The sequence below is a fragment of the Coturnix japonica genome, chromosome 3 (assembly GCF_001577835.2).
Source record: "Coturnix japonica isolate 7356 chromosome 3, Coturnix japonica 2.1, whole genome shotgun sequence".
Classification (NCBI taxonomy): domain Eukaryota; kingdom Metazoa; phylum Chordata; class Aves; order Galliformes; family Phasianidae; genus Coturnix; species Coturnix japonica.
The window spans coordinates 21,025,119-21,043,355 of NC_029518.1; the positions used below are offsets into that span (position 1 = coordinate 21,025,119).

The following is an 18,237-nucleotide window of genomic DNA, read 5'->3' on the forward strand; positions in this document are numbered from 1 at the left end:
GGCAGCAAAATGCACTTGTTTGCTTGCAGATCAGGCAGGCTTCCTGGGTTCCCTTTCTCTAGCAGCACCTTGTTTAACCAACAGACCTGTTCCTCTCTTTTTAACAGGCTGTAAACTTCCAGAGAACCCTCAGTAGAGCAGATACTGTGCTTGCTAATGTCTGCTTTCAGTCTGCTGGGACCTATTTGGCTTAGTGTTTACACTAATGAACTTAGCACAGGAAATTTCACTGATGACGTGAAGCTGAGTGACCAAACCAATACAGTGGAAGCTGGGGATTTAATACAGGAAGACCTAGATGTTCCTGAAGTCTGCAGCAGGAGGAGATAAAATTAAATTATTCGAAGTGCAAGATCACACATATAGGAGTTGTTGGTGATGTTTTAGCTATAAAAGCCTTTATGGTTGTTTGCCAAAATGAGATGGTAAATAAAAGGGCTCTAACATGCTACTTCATCACACAAAGGTTGAACCTTATTATGAAAACATACATGTAATCCTGTGGTTTATTGGAAGTAACTCTAACTGGCATATGCAGTCTTACTGGGGGGGGGGGGGGGGGGGAGAATAATGCCTCAAAACCCTGGTAAGCTCTCCTCTGCAGTATTTCAGGCAGTTATAGACACCAGTGTTCATAAAAGGCAAATTTTATGGCCATGTGGAGCCAGACTGAAAGTTTATCATGCAAGAGGACAGTCAAATAGCAGGATGTGTGTTGGATCAAGTATTTTTGCATCTCTGGGGAAATGATTAACTCAGCCAGAGACCTCTAGGGATCCTGCAGAGCTCTGCATGGAGTTTGCTTGGTTCAGCACAGCCGGATGGCTCCCACGTGAGTCTCATAAGCCTGAGCTGATCCTGCGCACAAAACTGGGAGTGCTGGTCCTATGTCCCCTGGCAGTTGTGCAAAGACATTGCTGAGGCTCCAGAGGTGAATTATTGCAGAGCCAAGCAGAGTCTGGCAAGGGCTGTGTATTGGAGCTCAAATCCACACAAAAGCAGCTCCAGCTGTTCCTAGTGAAGAGCTGGCCCTTGGAGTCGCAGCACTGCGGGCGCATGACACTGCCTTTTGCAGCAGCTCCGAGCTTGAGCTCTTCAGTTACGTAGCACCTGGGTATGCTGACAGCAGGCCTGAAGCTGTGCTCTTGGGTGGATCTGACCCATATTTGAAAGGACTGGTAGGACAGCAGGAGCCGGAGATTCATTTTTTGAGTGCAGAGGTTTTTACAGGTCTCACCTCCTGCTCCCCTGGCCCCCAAAATGCTTCTATGCAGTGGATGTTGGAGTCTGAACATCTCTTCATAAGGAAAAGAGAATTTTTTACTTTGATACCTGCTGTTTGCATGCTACTATACGCAGAATTGATGAGGATTTTTGTTGTTTTTTTCACCTCCAAGTTCTTTAAAATTTCATTCTCTCCCCCTAATACCCCTAATAGCCACTTATCCATATTTCTATTATGAGATAGATAGGAAAGACTCTTTAGTTCCAAAGAGTGAAGGAAAAAAATAAGAAGGTGATGCAGTGCTTTGTATCTGGAAATGGAGAAAGCAGAAAAGAAGCAGATTGTCTGAGGCTCTTGAATGTGCAGTTGAGCCAGTGTGATAAAAAAGAGTTAAATTCCTGGTTTTCTTAACATGCATTTACAAAAATTTGGCTGTGGGCAATTAAGTTTCTCTTGAAGAATGGTTTTGTTGATATGCTGCCATCCTCTCTAGTATTTCAAAAGATTTTTACATTAATATTGTATCTGCCCTACAGGTTATTCTGAAGAAAGGGAATTTACAGCCTCGGATAAAAACCTTTCAATGGGTTGTCTGCCTGCTTTTCTTATCCTCTCTCTTCTGTGGGAAGAGGCTTAATCAAGTCATATCCATTTTGTGTCTCTCTAACAAGTGCGTTAAATATGTATGTTCAAAAGTAATCTTGAATACACACAGCTAGCTAATAAGAGCCAAAACGTTCTTTCTTTAATAGGGCAGTTCAGAGAGCTAGCTTGTGTTTGACAGCCCTGCAGACAGGCTTTTCCTAACTAAATTCTACTTGGACTCCTTGTCTGTAGGGTCCAGCAGGTGCAGCCACCTCCATCCATATGCATCTCCATTGCAGCTTGTCTCTGCCATTCTAACAGCAGTGAGAAACTGAAAGCCGATTCTATGGCATGATTTTGCACTGACTGTATGGAACCAGAAGCGCCAAGCCTAGTATTTAAACTGATGATTTGACTTGCAGAAATGAATGGTCTTTCTTAAAACACAGTGTTGCAGAAGCACCAGCCTTCAGTAGAAAGACCATTATTGATAAATTATTATATGTTTTGATCATTATTGTTTTCTTTACAAAACATATACTGTAAAATATTTTCTTGGAAAAGGGAGATGAACTTCTAACTCAGAATAATTATCTAAACATTGGTGTCAAACCGGTGACAACGCAAATCTTCTGCTGTTCTCAGCAATGTACTTGAGCAGCGTACGTTCAAAATATCTATTGTTTTTAATTTAGCTACTCGGAAGTGATTTCCTTTGTTCTTCATTCTTTGATATTTGATCTGAGGCAATTTTTCTACTGTTGTCAATGGATGGATTCACAGGGGTCTTGTTCAAAGAACATGTATTTGTTCTTGGAAAGAAGAGGGGCAACTGTTTTTCATCTTCTTTATATTGATTCCTTTGATACTTAAATGACTCTACTTTCACTGTATTAATGTCCAAAGTAAGGAAAAACCTTCATCCATGTGCTAGTTTTTCACTTCTCCATTATTAGCAGTTTCTGTTCAGGAAGTATTTTCTGAGCCTGTGATTGTGCCTTCAGGGTAAAGCAAACATACTAAGAGGCTTAAGAGAGACTCAAAACTCAAGTAAAAGCAGTTATGGTCTCAGAAGGTTGATTTCAACACACTAGAAGTAGAAAATGAGTCACACTAATCGTATCTTGTAAGTCTGAGAACTCAGTATATTTGATAAATTGGGATCTGCTTCCTCAGACAGTTGACTTAGAAAAAGACAAGAAAAACTTAGAGAAAACTGTTAAAATATCAGGAAATCAAACTGCTGTTTGATCAATCGACTGTTAAGAGCAAAAAGAATAAAATCTTTCTGACAAATACAGCCTTCAGTGTTGTGAAATCTTTAGAGTGAATATTGTATGTGAAAGTATTGAGATGCATAGATTCACTGACCTAGTTAAAAGTTTTCAGTTAGAATGAAATACTTGGATTGTAATAGTAATTTCCTTGTATTTTTTTCTGTGCAAAACTGCTTTGCATATTTAGTGGATTAAAAAAAGTAATAAATTTTCCGCTCTCATTTTCTTCTGACTGGAAGACAGACATAAGTTATTTCTTATCAGTTAGATCATGTCTCTGATATAAATGGTGTGGATATTGCAGATTCAGGGAGGTCAAGGGCACTTGCTTGAGGCTGGTGATTATGTTTCTGATGTAGCTCACCACTGCTTATTTGGCAGTCTTTGCATTTGCTTTCTCTTGCCTTTTTAGATCTTCAAGTTTGGGTATATTTTGAGATGCAATTCCCATGTCAGTGGAGTTGGAGGTGTTGGCAGTTACTCTTGTGGTTCTGAGGCCTGATTTAACTGTGTTACAGTGCTGTTTTTGCTGCATGTGTAGAGTGTAAAGACCATAATAAATCTTTGGATGTTTTATTTGTATGAAAAGTTAGAAAATATTTATTAATGTAGAAGGAAAACCCTCGTAGGACCTAACCTTATTTACTTCTAGGCAGTCGAAAGGGGTGGTGGGCCTGCAAGCAGCTTGTGGAACAGCAAGGACAAACGCCAAGTACTGCTCATGGAAAGGAAGAACCACAGTAGGGATGCAGGCTGGGGATGCAGCTCTGCAGAAAAGGCCCTGGGGGTGTGAGCAAGCAGCCAGGTGCCCAACAGGGCTGTGCTTTCTGTGTTCTGGGAGATCCAGCTTTGAGCCAGAAAAGGGACTTAAAGACCTCCTCAGGGCTGCTTCAGCCTGACGGATCATATCCTATGATTCCATGACTATTTATTTATTAAATTTGATATTTTAATTTAGATTTAAAATTTCTTAGCTCCTTAATTTCAAAAAAATTAATGTCTAAAAATTTTATGTCTAAAATGTTATATGCTGTCTTGAATATTGTAAAGTTATTTACAATATTATGAAAGTTATTGTAAATTCAGCTAGCACTTAACAGTACCTGTGTTGTGTGTGTGTGTTGTTCCAGGCCTTTACCAAGCTCACTTCTCAAAAATAGTTGTACCACAATTGTTTTTGCATCCCTTCATTTGTGCTTTCTTATGTAAACTTGCCATGTGATTAATATGTTTGGGAATTTTTTTTGTTTCAACAGAGGGAGAATATATCAAGATGTTCATGCGGGGTCGACCAATCACAATGTTCATTCCTTCTGATGTAGAAAACTATGATGATATTAGGACTGAGCTGCCTCCTGAAAAGTTAAAACTGGAGTGGGTGTATCCTTGATATCAGTAGCTACTTCCTGGTGGTTTGTTTTACTTGTCTTGCCTTGTCTTTCTTCTTCTTAATCTAGCCTTGTCTTCAAGGGGAGGGAGATATTTAAAAACAACAACAACAGCAACAGTAACAACAACAACAAAAAAAGAAAACAATTAAAGCAGTTTGTCTGTACTTTATGGTATGGTTTTAAGCAACAAAAACAGAAAACGTACTTCTTTTACTTTTGAAACCAAATGCAGTTTATTTTTAGGAAGAATATTGTCTTTGGAGAACTACTGAGTTTTAAAATTCCTCCTCTATGTTCTCTAGAAGATAGAATGTGTATTCAGGAATGTAATTATTCTGTGTTCATAACTGGAGATTTTAGAGTGACAGAAACTCTTGAATAAGATCCATGATTTCTCATAGCTCCCATCTATGGGGTAAGGATTGCAATAGCCATCTGCCCAAAATTTTTGCACTAATTTTGTTTCAACTTTGAAATGAAGGAATTTGTTTCTTGTAGACTAGTATACTTTATGTAAATATATATTTTTTTTCTGAAGAGGTGAGTAGCTATTTGACTGACAACTATTCTTCGGGCTTAGTAAATCAGGAGCTCAGAACAGATGCTTCTGCACACATTTGGACCATCTTTCGTGTCCTCTCATTTCTACAGATTCTTCTAGTAAGCTCTGATTGTATAATTAAGCTTTTTAGTCCTTCTGTAAAAGAACATGTCTAGACAGAACTTGAGTTAATGTAATAAACCAAAACTTATTACTTCTGATCTTGCTGAAAGCAATAACATTTTTAGAAATATTGATGATGCACTGTCATATGTCAGGAGGTATGTACAGAGAGGATATTCCATAGCAACTAAGACATACATGTATTTTAAGCTATCCTTTCTTAGTCATTTTAGGAAAGATGATCTCCCTATTATTTTCCTGCTTTTATTTGCAGAAGCTAATGATATTGGATACTCAATTATGAGGAGCAATTGTGGAGCTAGTGTCCATTCAACTTTACAGAAATATTGTAAAAGCTTGGGACATTAAGGAGGAATTTTGGTTTACTAGTCTGATTGGGAAGAAAACTGAGCTCTTAGTCAGTCTTCGTGAAGTTGTGGTGCCCGGCCTTTCCTAGTGTCACTGCTCCTTGGTGCTGATGCTGGCGCTTATATGGCCATGGAATTAATTGAGTCAGTTGCTGATCTGGCTGAAGTGCAATCTTTTTTGTGGAGTTAACTTTCAGCAGGGTCAACTCATTATTAGATTTGTCCCATAAACACCCATGGTCCACAACCAGTGCACTAGAGGAAGGTCTGACATACTTTTTCAGCAGCGGCAAGAAGTTTGGACTGATGAAAACTGATCGTGAAATCATACCATCAGCTAAGTAGGTGCAAATCCCAGTGTGGAAACGCTTATTCAATGTCCAAGGACCTCGAGTTCAGGTTGAACCAGTTTCCTGCAGAGGGCTAATTAAAGTGAAATAAATCTTGTGTAAACAAACTGCCCACATGGTTTTGGAATCTGCTTAAGGGAATACAGTTCTAAATGTGACTGGTATGTTTCTGTTTGTAGGATATCTTTTAGATATAATGCTGAAGAAAACAGTGAGGAGAAAGCGGTAAAGTTTTTGAGGCAATAATATTGATTTGTATGATGTTGAACAAAATTGGCATTCGGTTCTTGAAAAACAAAGTTATAGCAGCAGGTCTTGTAGTCATGCAGGGGCTGAGAAATCTGCAAGCCAGCCATAGATTCCAAATATAATTGTAGACTGAAGCCTGTGTACTTTATGAACAAGACATGGGACAGTGATTCACAGGGTATTTTAGTAATGTCAGTTTTTTGCAACTGAAACATTTGATTTGCAATCAGATGTTCAATAGTTCAATCTGTATGCCTTGTTTTGAACACCTTTTATTTCATCCAACCTTCTGGATGGTTGTTTATAATCAGGCTTTCCTTTGATATTACCTTGCTGCAGCTTGCTATTTACAGGCTAACTGATGAACTACAAGAATAAACATCTTCCAGTCAAGAAGAGAGTGATAAAGCTTTGAGGTAGGCTAGGGCTCTGGGTGTTTGCTTGTTGTTGTTTTGGGGAGTAGGAACATCTTCAACAACTGATACCCAGAACTATAGGTTCAACAGAACACACTCTGCTGTTACCTTCCCTGCCCTGTCAGTTGGAAAAAACCTAAGTGATGAGGCAGGATGAAGTAACTCATGGGGAAATCTGAGCTCTTGACTCTGTCTGATTCCTGAGTGATTTCATTTAAATTTAGTTTGGACATCCCTGCTTAATGATGCAGACTTGCTTGTTTCAGTTCAGAACTGGTTACAGAATATATGGCGTTGCTAATAATAGGAAAATGGGTTGCTATGTTAGATGCTGAGATCACCATCAGTGTTGCTATTGAGTGGCAGTGACTTTTCAGCTTCCTTCACTCACTGTAAAGTTACTCAGCTCCTGGAGGGAATTTCTGACTCCTTTTTATAAGCTTATTTTTAGCACTGGTGTTCTTCTTTCTAAGAATAATTCAAGTCAGTCGTAACAATGCTATTATGTTGTTCACTGAGATCACTTCATGGGGCCATAGCTATTTTTATCCACTTCAAAACAAACAAACAAAAGAACGTAAAAGCTGTGAAGTATTTCATTTTTATGGCAAAACAGTAAACAGTCCTTGTGATTGATGAGAAGCCTTCACAATATGAAGATAGTTACCTCTGAATTTCCCTGGTTCATCAGCCTCACTGAAAGATGAACATTGAATTTTAGTGTAAATTAAGCATCAAATTTCTGTTAGTTTGTTTTTGTTTTTTATTTTGTTTTTTGTTTGTTTATTTGTTTCTGTAGAGAATGAGCAGTTATTATATTAATGCATCTCTACTACTTTGTTCTGAGAGTTTGGTGATGGGAAGATGTTCTACGGAGCAGCAACCCCTCTTGTTTTGAATAAAGTAAAAATTTCTCTTACAAAGCAGGTTATGGATTTGCATGCCCTTGAAAATGCTGCCATTGTTTGGTACTATAATATGTACAAGGAGTGAAGGAAAGGAATGGGCTGAGAAAACAACCTCTTTATTTTTGCAGTTTGGTGAATGCTAAAGCTCAGTGGTGGCTGCCAAAATATTTAGCCATATCTTTGCATGGTGAACTACTACAAAAGGATGAATGTTCAAAGATGTCAGTCTCAATAAGTCTTACAGTCCCTACTGTATTCAGGAGATGAACAGGATCTGCCTTTCTCCTTTGAGATGGCGTTTAGACTAGTGTTCTCTGTATTTCTGTATAGAAATAATATTTTCATTGGCTTATAGCCCATCATTTCTAAAAGTTCACTTTGTTTTGTTTTACTTTTGTAAAGGGCCATTCTAGAGTTTCTTTTTGTTCCACTGATGTTTCAAAGTGGAAAATTTGATGGGAACTTACATGGTGATAAGGAAGAATCAGAAGCATCTTTTTTCCTTGTCTCAGCATTGTGTTCCATCAGTATTTCTCTTGATACCCTTTGTTAAAGAAAACAGTGAATAATTTCATCTGCAGAGTCACTGTGTTATTCAACAATATAAGAATCTGCTTCCTTTTCCTTGATCTTAAGGCACTTAATTGAAGGCTGAATGCATTATCCCTCTTCAAACCATATGTTAGTTACAGTAATTAATGATTTTGTTTAATTTTGCAAGTGTTCTGGTGGCATAATATTAATGTAGTTTAATGATACTACAAAAGAGGAAATAACTTTATTTGCTGCTAGCATGTAGTGTTGGTTTCTTGGGGGGGTGGAACGGAGGGTGGCAATGAGGAGAGTATTGGGTATTTTTGATAGAAAGGTAGCCCTTGTCCAAGAAGAACAGAGGCCAGGCTGTCAAGTGAGGAGATATTAGTCTAGATGCTCCAAGATTAGACCTGCTGTGCCTGCTTTTATTAAGAGAGGGTTAGCTTGACCCATTCCGCTTTCTTCATGCTGGTCTTTGGCTTTGTCCTGTCTTTCTGATTATCCAAGAGCTTGGAATCCTTCAGCTAAAGTTGCATGTTTTTTCTTTGTTGTCACAAATGTAGTTGGCGCTGAATTGGAAACCTCTGTTTTGTCTGTTGTGCAGGATGTAACAGGAAAGTTTGTTGGCTTTTTTGCTTCTTTTTTTTTTATAATTAAGATCTTGGAGCTACTACTGCTGTCTGAGTGATGCTTTTAATAGTACTTGATGACTGCGGGAATTGAAACACAGGCAGACCACCACGTTAATAGCCTAAATGGAGAAAATTGCTCCAGATTCAAAGTAATAACAAGTTATAGTAAGATTTGATCAGGGCTAACCAAATTTGGATTGTGGTGCCTAAACATTCTGAATGTTGTAGGGGCAGGGAAGTAATGCAGGCTTTTTAGAAAAATAATCCCTTTTATATACTTTGGGTTGTTTAGGGTGGACTATTTATTTTTTACTGTGTCAGTTTCTTTTAAGATTGATTTACTTTAAAAATGCTTTAAAGCATTCTAAAACACTGTTTCCTGAACTTGGCAGCTGCTGTGCCAAAGTTTGCATTTTTCTGCTTGTTTTGAAAAGCCAAACAGAGCCAATATACTCCTCCCGAGCACGAAGGTGCCCAACTCTACTACCGTTAAAGATGTTAAGCCTGGATAGCAACATCCTGCTGCTACCTAATGAAAATTCACATTGAGAATTTCTGTAAGATGACACAAGTTGCATTTGTTTAACCCCAGTGCGCCTTACATTTTCACATCAAAGATTACCATTTTTAAGGGGTTCAGTTTTATGTTTTTTAAACTGTTACTGAAATTGTGCTGTAGTTTCTGAGGAAAACCTAAATGGCACTTTGTGGCATAAGAGATCCCCAGGAGTCATCCTTTCTTTGGTTGTTGTTTTTTTATTTTTGTGTTTGATATACAGTTGTTATAAAACCTTGACTTAAAAAAAAATATACGTATAGATATGGGTATCGTGGAAGAGATTGTCGAGCCAATGTTTACCTCCTTCCTACCGGAGAAATTGTATATTTCATAGCATCAGTTGTGGTACTATTTAATTATGAAGAGAGAACTCAGCGGCACTACCTGGGTCATACGGACTGCGTTAAATGGTTAGTATAAAACATTTGTATGTATGTGTGTCATAATTCAGTAAGGCGTTACTTTAATTCTTTTACTATATCTGTGATCTCATTAATATCATTGTAATCGTAGTTATTCTTTTGTTTCATCTGTCCCAGTAGATTTTACTGTAGTGAGCACCATACAAATGAACAGAGCTAGAACACTCCAAACTGGCATAGTGTTTTTGGCTTAAATTTAAAACCAGACACGTAGATGCTCTAGAAGTGCCAGATTAGAGATGGAGTATCTGCACAAATTATTCTAAATGGATACTCCAAGAATTAAAAATTGACATCAACCAAATGCCTTGATCTAGCAGTGAAAGGCAATATGGCACAGATGTAGACTTAAGGAGAATTAGAAAACCAAATGGAAGACAGATGATATTTTTCTCATTTTTGAATGGATGTCCTATCCAAGTATTTAGACCATCTGAGATAAGAGAATGACACTTGTAAACAAAACATAAAAGTAGGAATATTGAAGCCAACGTCGTTGTTGGTGCAAATGTTGTTGGTCACTTCACAACACTAGTCTGAAAAGTAGTAAAGAGCTTTGGTATGAATAGTATATACTTAGTATACCTGAGTGGAAGAAAGGAATTGCTGTCTAAACCTCTTTTCCCCTAGCTCTGCTTTCATTACTATAATTGCTTCCTGTGGGAAGAATGTTGTCGGTCTTGTGTTCTTTACATGCTTTCAAAAACTTAGACTGAATTTTAAACATTTTGGTGTCTACCATCCTGACTTATTAATTCCCCCATCTACTGTTTCATCTTGCCTGTTGTCTTGGTTTCCTCACCTTTGTAATTGTACAGAGGAAGCAAATGAAAAGGCTAGTCAAAAAATAAGTAATAGTAAGAGGATGTGGATTTGGAAATTATAGTATCTGTTTTTTTACATTGACTTCAAAGCAAAAGCAGATTTCATCTTACACTAGAAGTGCACCACAATGGATATTTTCATTACAGTCAATAGTCCTTAACTCCTGGGTGCATGAACCCTTGACCATCCTCCGAGGTGTTTTTCCCCAGGTTTGTGCTATCCAAAGCTCTGGGCATGTAAAGTATGCTGTAGTGCTTATAAAAATGGTGAGTAACTGTATCTAGGAAGTTCAACATGAGACAATGTGCATTTTGTTACAGTGGACTCCCAATATAGTGCAAACCCAAGATTTGTCTGAGTACATGTGGAGGTGGCTCTTGTGGCACTCCTGGTTGTGTGCCAGCAGTTGTTGCAAAAGCCCGATTAACCGAGCAGGATTTTGCAGTATCATATTTGACAAAATAGCCTGACAAAGAAAATTTTCAAGCTGTCTCTTTAAAGTGGGATCTAGGATCACAAGTTCATGGGCTTCTGTTGAAAAATAAAAATAAAAACAAACAACAACAACAAAAAAAAACACCTCTCGGTTCTGAAGGCTGATGACAGCAAAAGCAAGTCATATTTCTGTCTGTCTTAGTCTTGCAGTTCATCCAGACAAAATTAGAATTGCAACAGGACAGTTAGCTGGAGTGGATAAAGATGGAAGGGTAAGTAATAGAGCTGTCGAGCAGTAGTGTCTTGTTTTGAAAATCAGGGAAAATTGTTTTGTTTTTATTTTTGATCTTTTTCTTACACGCTGCATTTAGTGAGATATTTTGCTGTTTCCAAGGTTAGTGGTGTGTATTTCTAGCGATAGGTAGTATCACATAAGCACTCAGCCATACATCAAAAAGAGTAGAAGCACATAGTCTTCAAACAGTGACACGGAAAACTCATGTTTAATCCTGCAAGCAACTGTGAGCCATGTAACTGATTTGTAAGGCTACATCATTTGTTATATCTCTGTCAGTAACTCTTCTCCCAGAGGAAAGTAAACCCCCAGTTTGGTGGGTATATGTGCTTATGAGGCTTCATGGGAAGGGAAACCAACTTTAGGAATCTGTGGAAGGTGCATCAGGCTTTCCTAGGAAGCTTGCTCAGTTGAGGACAAGCACAGTTAAAAGCCCTTGTCCTTGGTGAGCTCTCATAACTTGAATAATCAGATTATCTTCATGAAGTTGTAGGTAAAGAAAATAATACAGATGCCTTGAGATTTAGAAACACATTAAATACAACCCTTACTCAAATGTTTAATTTTTTTGTGTGTGAGAAATCACTGTGGGCATTGTATAGGTGTTGTTATAATTTCCACTGAACTTTTGTTTAACTGTGATTTTTTAAATTTATTTATTTATTTTATGGCAAATGCTGTCAGTAAGGCCATCTAATTCCTACTTGTAATTGTTCTGCATTTATGAAGCCAAACTGCTTTGGGATAGCACTTAGATGAAGTATATACCTTTGCAGGTTTTCTTTCAATGATTGTTTATGGTTAGATGACTCAGTGCGCTAGGGTTGTTTTTTTTTAATATTATTTTTCTGTGTATTTTTTTGTTTTAGGATAATAGTATTTAGTCACCTGTTTTCAGTTGTTCTGCTAAGCGTCTAAGTCTGGGGTTTGAAATTCAGGATGACTCTTCTATTATTTGTTCAGTGGTTTCAATTGCACAGAGATTTATCTTCACAAGTGCTAAGTGCCCACATGATATTTGTAGCTCCCATGCAGTGGGCAGAACCTATCTCGACTCTGGCCACTTGAGGTTCAAAATGTAGTCCAACAGCAGCACTGACACAGCTCATCTGCATTTCACCCCAGTTTGCTGCTTGGGTAGCTTGACATAACCTAATGGCTGCATCTGATGTTTTTCTGTCGATGACACTGTTTGTCCCATTGCTTTTGCACAGCCCTTGCAGCCCCATGTTAGAGTGTGGGACTCAGTGAGCCTGATGACGCTGCAGGTTATCGGCATGGGGACTTTTGAGCGTGGAGTTGGGTGCTTGGATTTTTCAAAAGCGGTAAGACAGATACTGATACTGGGGTTTAACTGATTTGTCTGATCTTTCTGAATGTGATTGCCTTGCTGACCTGCTTTGGTATTAAAACTGTGTTAGTGAAGTCTCAGTGTACTCTATAAAAACAGCTGATAATGTGCAAGGTGGAAAAACAGGAAATTGCAGTTGTAAAATTGTGGTGACCAACAAGCTCTGTGAATAAATAGGAGGCACAGAAATACTTTGGCTGGAAACTGAAGTCTGTGCTGGGCTTGGTGGTTTGGGTTTGGTTGGGGAGGGTCAAGAGGGAGCTTTTGTTTGTTTGGATGTTAAAAACAAGCATGTTACTGAGCTCCGTGGAGATGTTTTAATGGGTTCTGATGGAAAGGGAAGCTTGGCTGCTTGCGCTGTAATAGGATTTTATCCATGAACAGGAAATTAAAAAATAAACTCCAATTTATGCTTCATAATTTTACATAGAATAAGAAATACAATTCTTATAAGAGTTGTCACTGTGCCCACAAAATTTATCAGAGTAGTAAGAAATGAAAATGTGTTGTGTTGTTTGTCACTGATAAAATTCTCATTTCCAATTTGCTGCTGACTTTATTTTGCGTGAAATACATGTGTATTTTAATATTTAAGCTGCCTTCGTGTTTTTGCCAAATCTCTAGGACATGTGAGGTCTCCTGAAAATCCATGCTGTTATTCTTGCAGCAGCTCAGAATTGTTGTTTAAAAACAAAACAACAATTAAAAAAAAAAAAAAAAAAAGACCAAAAATACCCCCAAAAAACCCAAACACCAAAAAGCCCAAACTCAGCTGTATTTTGCTTACATGGGATCACAGGGCAGTTTAGGTGGAAAGGGACCTCTGGTGATCTCCTCATCCAGGGCGGGACGTGTAGGACTGTGTAGGACCAGTTGGGTTTTGATCATCTTCAGGTACATCCTGTTGAAAAATAAATGCTTATGTTCTCTTGCTGTTATTTCACCAAACATCAAACATTGCTCAGTTTCAGTTATGTCTAGGTTTTGTCCTTTAGGAAATTAAGAAAAAAACAAAACAAAAAACCCTACTTTATAAGGAAGGTATAACATAAATAAAATTATGTAAGAAGAAAACTGTAAGTCTTATCACTGTAACAAACCAGGACCCTTTTAACTTTAAGGCAAATAAAAGCATGAGCCACCATTTAATTACAAGAAGAAAAAAATAAAAACCCAGTGACCTAAGGAATTTGGAATGTTAGCTTTTATTAGACTGAAAAAGTGAATGTGAAGTATCTAGAGATGCGCTTTTATCACATAATCCTCCTAACCCACACAAAAGCAGCTGATGTTGCCAATGCTCTCTCAAGGGTTTTTTCCGCATAATTGGAATGCGTTTGCATAGTGCTGCTCATAGTAGTGTTGTACTGGGGAATAAAAATTTCAGCCACCTCTGTTTTCATAATTTGTTAGAGAACGTGTTCTGAGCTGCACAAAACAACTTCAAAATGAGCAAGGCATCCTCCAAATCTTTCCACACGTCCTTGAAGCAGCTGGTTTGTGCAAGTATGAGCCATTTCAGTTCTTTAACGCTGTAGATGCGATATCTTCTCACTTCTATAATCACCATTTTGTTTCAAAAGTGTTACCTTGCTTCATTCAGTTTTACCAAGTGCATAGTGAAGCTACTCAGTACTTAATGCTCTGTCAGCATGGCTTGCTAATTCTTTACCTTTTTCTTTTAGGATTCTGGCACTCATTTGTGTGTAATTGATGACTCTAATGAACATATGCTCACTGTATGGGATTGGCAGAAAAAATCAAAAGTAGCAGAAATAAAGGTAAATATTATATATGTGCCTATTCTATAGTACAAATGCTTTTATTTTCAAAAATACAATAGTTTTGTGAGTTACAAATTTGATCTTATTTGGAAACAACTGTGTAATACTGCTGGGTTTTATAAGAGCACAAAAGAAATGTGTTCTTAACTTGAATGTTGAAAGATTTTTGAATATTGGAACACTTATAATTAAATTCTACGCTTATCCAAGGGCTAATCTAAATAAAGCAATCCTCTAGTCTTAATTATAAAATAATAATGATCCTGGGAACGAAGGAGCTGAAGCGATGATTCAGTCTATAATTCTGGATATTTAAATACGTATACATTTAGACTCTTAGAGGTTCCAGACATAGATTTTCTGGGTAGATATACTTCTACAGATTGCAGTTTGTTCTGCTTTCCTGATTCTCTTATGAGCTGCTGAATTTCTGTTTGAGAAGTGTTGGTGTAAAGCTGGAAACATCCAGTCCAATAACAACATGCTGCTGAATTCCCTGTTTTGAGACATCTTGTTTGCAACAAGCAAACAGATAAATATGGGTGTACAAATGAGAGTTTTTTAAAATTTATTTTAGTCATGAGTCAGTGTGTGAAATAGACTACAAGCATATATTTCTATGTCATTTCAAACTTGCAATTTCAAATAATCAGGGTTTGGGGGCCCATTTCCCCTAAATCATGTTTACTGATAATAACTGTGCACTGTTCTATAAGTGTTAATGTAATTAAATGTCTGTTTTAATATTTATTTTATTGCAGATACTTAATATCAAGCTATTTGGCACGTTCTGTACATTTCCTTTCCCATTTTACATATATTGCATTTTGACTACTTTTACACTTGAGTCCTTGGTGCTTCAGAACAAATGCAAACAAATCAGCCATGACAACTTCAGTTATTCATCCTTAGGACTTTATCTTAGAGTATCTGGAGGACCTTCACCAACGGCTGGGTTCAGTGTGGGCAGAGAGTTCCCTCCCTTGAGCTAAATGCATTCATAAACAACAAATTAAATTTATGAAGATTGTTTTCCTAAAGTGAGCCAAAAATGTTGGAGTAGGATAGGGCCAAGGTCCAGTACTTCCCCAGGTGCTGATTCAGCAACACTTAAGTATACTCCTTTAAGGCATGTGCTTAAATACCGTAGAAGTAAAAGAGCATAAATGCACTTATGTAAGTGTTATGCAGAATAATTGCCTCCAGAAAATTACCTCGAATTAAGGTTTAGTTGAGTTTACTTTAGAAGTCAGAAAAATAACTTGTCAGTTTGTTTGTAAAATTAATTTTTTTTGTAAAATAAGGGATATAATATTCATTGAAGTGTTCGTAATTCAGTAAAAGTATATGTGGCCAGTAAAAATACAAAGGCTGCACTGTATGTTTCAGAGTTTTGAGTTGAGTTTTGAGGCTTCTTTTTGACTCTTCTTTATGGACAAAAAAAAAAAAATGCAAAGGATTTTTTATAGAATTTAAGAAAGAGAATGTATATAATCCTGCTATGCTACAGTTGCCTCAGTTACTTCTATGACAGTTTTGTTACTCAGAAAAGCAAGCTGTGCAGAAACTAAACAGAGTTCAATAGAAAAACATGTTTTTGTATTTCACTCTCTTCCTGTGGCAAGATTCTTTGCTGTGCTAAAAGGCAAAGTTTTTGTGATTTGTAAGATGAACATAAAGCACTGACCTTTTAACTGAATTTTGATTTTAAAAGCAAAACAAAAAAACATATTAAGCCAAAAACCAAGTATGAATAGACAATACAAAAAGGATTTGTGCAGTCATTCAGCCAGCCAGCTTAGGACGGAATGCTTATAGTTTCTTTCATACATAAAACAACCTGTGTTGCTCCTCTTGCCTTGTTCTGAAACCTGGGATTTTATATGAGTTTCTAGTAAAAATGAAGTAGAACTTCTGAACAGATACTATTTGTTTTATTTCAGACTACAAATGAAGTTGTGCTTGCTGTGGAATTCCACCCAACCGATGCAAATACCATAATAACATGTGGTAAATCTCATATATTTTTTTGGACTTGGTGTGGCAATTCGTTATCAAGGAAGCAAGGGATATTTGGGGTAAGAATATCTTGATATCAGGTCAGTTTTAAATCAATAGAATGGTCTGCTCATACTTTCTTCAAATTTGTTTTGCTGTTGCCTCATATAGTTTAAGCAGAGTGGCAAACAAACAACAAAAAGGTTAAATTCTATTAATGTATATGCAGGGTTGTATGGGTGTGGATGCATTATTCTAAGTACATAGAGTACAAGCAATTATCCCTTTCTTTTGCTTATTTTGTTTCAGAAATATGAAAAACCCAAATTTGTTCAATGTTTGGCTTTTTTGGGAAATGGTGATGTGCTCACTGGAGACTCAGGTGGGATAATACTTATATGGGGCAAAACTACTGTAGAATCTACTCCAGGAAAAGGACCTAAAGGTAGGAGATGTTCACAGTTAATAATGGATTAGATACTCTGTATAAGACAAATATAAAGATCGCATTAGAAACAAAATAAGAAGAAAAACCTGGCTATTAGTAACAAGTAATACTGAACTCCTTCAGGTCTCATGAAGTTGATGACTTAATAACAATCTGGAGTTCCTCTGTGCCCAAAGTGAATGAAAACTAGTTTATCTAAATGTTTTGCATTTTACAACTGTGCAGTTAATCTTATTTCCTTTCATCCTGGGGTCTGAATGAGGCTGTGGGTTCAGTTTGAGGATTTTGCAGTCTGCATTTGTTTCCTAAGGTTTGTGCTGTACCACACTTAGTCTCAGGGGGATACTGTTAAGAAGACTTGTGTATGAAGAGAAAATGTAATGCAGAGTTATACCAGTTATGCAGATAGGAGCGTCTGGTTAAGACAGCTCTCAAATCTTGGCTGTAAAAGATAGTTTTAAACCCATTTTATTTGAAACATGGGCTAAAGTTATTCTTCAGGACAAAAGTTTTGTAGAAAAGAAAGAGAAATTATTTGTTATCCAACATATGCAGACCTGGAACAGTTGAACCCTAAGGTAACTTATAAATTCAAGGATAATTCATTTTGCTTGGCAGCTATTTCAAACACTCTGGTTTAAATTGGTATGCCAGGAAAACATTCATGTAAAAAGCAAACATTTAAAGGAAAGTTTGCTTTTGTAGGTAGATCTTTTCTTGTCAAACTGAAGTGAAAAAGTAATTTAACAAGTTATCTGATGTTTAACTTTGAAGTTCTTTTTGTGCAAAATAGCCTTTTCCATATTTAAAAGTTATCAAATACAACGTTTATTTACACCAGTTTAATCAAACATGAGATCTTTTAGTTAGTTTAACATGTTAAGCTGGTAACCAGGCTTGAAATCAAATACTTTTTCACAGTGTAAGAGCATGCTGACTTGCTCCGACTTCAGCTGTAGCCAGAGTCAGCTGAATTATGTTGTCATTTATGTGGGTGAAGTTTTAGGGTTTCTCTCAGTTGCATATATGCAATCTTCAAAGCCCTAAAATCTGCCTTTATTAAGATGTACTTTCCTACAGCAGTTCTTTTCAAATAAACACCCAATCAGAATGCAAGAATCCGAATGTTTTCTTTAATTCTGTTTTTCATTTAATTTTTTCATCCCTCTTGTTCTTTCTAGTGTTTTCCTCTGAGTAGACCACTGTATTGATAGTTGCCAAATGCTTTTTTACTATTTTTAAGTGAGTCAACATCAAGCATCAGATGTTAGGATCACACATCCTGGAAACTTTGCTATAAATAATTTGCTTTTTTTCCTCATTTTCATTCCCATAAGACTGTGTAGACAAGTCTTTGAGTTTCTTTTATTGAAATAATTCTTCTCTAATAGTTGCATCATGAATATTTTTCAGGACTTTGGGAGTCTTTCTTGCATCTGGAAAAACTGTGTTCCCTAAGATAGCAGGAAACTTAGAGTATTTAGCAAATAATTGTGCTTGTCTTCACAAGTTTTAGGGTGG

The 18,237-nt window shown here is 37.1% G+C and overlaps 1 protein-coding gene across 7 annotated transcripts in view; it reads left to right on the forward strand.

The window, feature by feature from the left end:
* EML4 (EMAP like 4) overlaps positions 1-18,237 on the forward strand; it is a 147,394-nt gene that overhangs the window by 105,567 nt on the left and 23,590 nt on the right. For all 7 annotated transcript variants that reach the window (XM_015857492.2, XM_015857493.1, XM_015857491.2 and 4 more), the window contains 7 exons: positions 4,344-4,467; positions 9,419-9,568; positions 11,043-11,112; positions 12,350-12,460; positions 14,172-14,267; positions 16,214-16,348; positions 16,578-16,713. In XM_015857492.2, coding sequence (XP_015712978.1) covers positions 4,344-4,467; positions 9,419-9,568; positions 11,043-11,112; positions 12,350-12,460; positions 14,172-14,267; positions 16,214-16,348; positions 16,578-16,713 — 822 coding nt within the window. The remainder of the gene's footprint in view (positions 1-4,343; positions 4,468-9,418; positions 9,569-11,042; positions 11,113-12,349; positions 12,461-14,171; positions 14,268-16,213; positions 16,349-16,577; positions 16,714-18,237) is intronic.